This window comes from Miscanthus floridulus, chromosome 3, assembly GCF_019320115.1.
Source record: "Miscanthus floridulus cultivar M001 chromosome 3, ASM1932011v1, whole genome shotgun sequence".
Taxonomy (NCBI): domain Eukaryota; kingdom Viridiplantae; phylum Streptophyta; class Magnoliopsida; order Poales; family Poaceae; genus Miscanthus; species Miscanthus floridulus.
In genome coordinates, this window is record NC_089582.1 from 85,295,488 (window position 1) to 85,298,136 (window position 2,649).

General features: G+C 43.9%; 1 protein-coding gene across 1 annotated transcript; it reads right to left on the bottom strand.

Moving 5' to 3' along the window:
• Positions 1-208: 208 nt before the first annotated feature.
• LOC136543967 (disease resistance protein RGA2-like) lies at positions 209-2,402 on the bottom strand. Its single transcript, XM_066536272.1, has 3 exons — positions 1,347-2,402; positions 416-628; positions 209-265 (listed from the first exon to the last, which is right to left on the bottom strand). The coding sequence occupies exons 1-3, from the start codon at positions 2,400-2,402 to the stop codon at positions 209-211; spliced, it is 1,326 nt and encodes a 441-aa protein (XP_066392369.1).
• Positions 2,403-2,649: the final 247 nt, after the last annotated feature.

Here is a 2,649-nt window from a genome sequence, read left to right on the forward strand (position 1 = left end):
TGTGTGTGTTAGAGTTTGATTGCACTATCTATGTGTGTGATTGTGCTGGGTCTTGAGCCTGGCCTATTCAGCCGGCCAACCCGTCATAGGTGTGTGTGGTGGTGACCGCGTCCAGATCCCTGTATATAGCCATGCGGTGGCTTCTTTCCATAGCTCTCCTAGTCCGTATGATATGGAGACACTTATATATGTATTCTTCACACACCGATCAATAGAACTCATGCAAACTTTCAGTAGGGATTGCGGCGCACACGTTCAAAGCCCCCTATCAGTATGACGAACTATTTCATTGTATCTACCATAGTTTCCAAGCTCCGCAAAGCACCGTCGACATGATCATCAGTAGAGCTCCCATACAAAAACGTTTTATAGAAGCTCCAATAATGAACGACACAAGTGTACGGGAGCTGCTCACCCTCTGTTCATCACTCTCCGTTATAGGCCTATACTTGAAGTTCTCCAGCACATAGTACCCTTGATACATGCTCTCTGAAAGCAGCTTGAGCTGCATCAACATACCAGAGTTTGTGATACATCGCCCATCGGCCTCATCGACGACCATACACACTCTCAGCAGGAGGAGCTGCAGCCTCTGCAACTTGTCCTCCATGCATTCTCGATTTGTCAACTTGTCAACCAGAAAGGAGATGGAAGCAAATTATAACATATACTTCCTTTATTTGTTTTGTAAATATGTGATGTTTTAGAACAACTAAGGTTTTAACATAAACTTATATGACAGCGCAAGCAAAGCTGAAAGCTAGAGAACTGACAGATCATTAGCTAAACATTTAGTAGAAAATAATTGGGCTTTGTTGTGGTACCCTCAAATGACTGTGAGCCGTTCATTTGATTAGATCAGAGGGCTAGAATCATCTAGGGTACCGTAGCATTGCCCAAAATAATTTCATGGTGCCACATAAACTATATGTAGTTCGTGCTGTCAATTATATAGCTACTCCTCGACGCTGCTTCTTGTTCGATTGGGCAGCATCTTGAGTCTTGTCTTCAACACAGATCTGGACTATCTTTGAATGAGGGGGCAGCCGTGATTCCCATGTCATGAGCTCGAACATCTTCTTTGGAGGAGAAGCTGAGCCTACTATTAAGTCACCAAAACTGACCCTAGGAAGTTGAGTTGCAGAAGCATCACCTTCTACGTGAGGAGCTGGCAAGGTGCGAAATGGAGCCGAGTGATAGATCAATTTTGTGATGTCTATTGGACGATCTTCCAAGCAAATTCTTCTTGGATGGTCACCAAACAACAACATATTGTTCTCTAAGGTCCATTTGTACCTTTTTAACACATGGAACCAGAATTGAGTATTCAGATTCATTCTCATTACATCAGCCAGAATGTTTCCCATGATGAACGATCTCTGCATCAGTGTTGCCAACTCATTTCCTATGGATGATAACTGTGGGTTGTCCTCTGGATTTGTGCTTCCAAATGCCAATACCTTGAAGAGATAGCTAAACTCTTCTTGTGACAACAATTTCAGATGGATTGGCTTTACGGTAGCAAATCTTGCAATCTTTTCAAGCCTACTTATGACTACCACTTTGCTTCCTTCACCCATGCGTGACGCACAAGAATAGAACTTCATCCAATCATCGTCATTGACGTCTGAAGTAAATTCGATCACGACCAGAGTCCTCACGCATGGGAACTTGTCATGTTCTATACTGCTTATGGCGTGCCCAGAAATATGCAACATCGAAGAGAAATGGCTCCGAATCTTGTCAGTATTGCACACATGTGAAACAAGAGTTCTTTTGCCAACCTTATGAGCGCCGATGATTGCAAGAATGGCTGGAGCACCCTGATTATTGAGATGTTTCTGCAGCAGTGTATTGATAACTTGCTGCTTTTCCACATGGCGACCGAACATGAAGTTATCGATATAAAGATATGTGTCGTAGGGATTGCGGCACACACGTTCACAGCCCCCTATCAGTATGACGAACTCTTTCATTGTATCTACCATAGTTTCCAAGCTCCGCAAAGCACCGACGACATCATCAGCAGTAGAGCTCCTACTAGTAGTACTGTTACTCATACGAAAACGTTTTATAGAAGCTCCAATAATGGACGACACAAGTGTACGGGAGCTACTCACCTTCTGTTCATCACTCTCAATTACAGGCCTATACTTGAAGTTTTCCAGCACATAGTACCCTCGGTACATGCTCTCTGAAAGCTGCTTGAGCTGCATCAGCATACCAGAGTTTGTGATACATCGCGCATCGGCTTCTTCGATGACCGTGCGCACTCTCAGCAGGAGAAGCTGCAGCCTTTGCAACTTGTCCTCCATGCATTCTCGATTTGTCAACTTGTCAACCAGAAAGGAGATGGCGCGGCCAATTAGGTCGTCAGTAGCAGCAGATGTAATCGCCTCCATATGTCGAAATCTGCTCTCTTGTATGGATCTCTCTGTGTGTGAGAGTTAGAAAACTGAATGGTGGTTGCCTTAGTAGCTAGTACTGAATTGCTGTGTTTGATATATATTGGATGCATGCAAACAAAGGAAGAGACTGCACACCTCACAATTAGTAGGACCACATTGGCAACAAAATATAACTAAGGATGCCCGTACCCGTCGGTCATTGGAACTTCCTCCCTATCAGCTTTGCAAGAATGAAGAACAA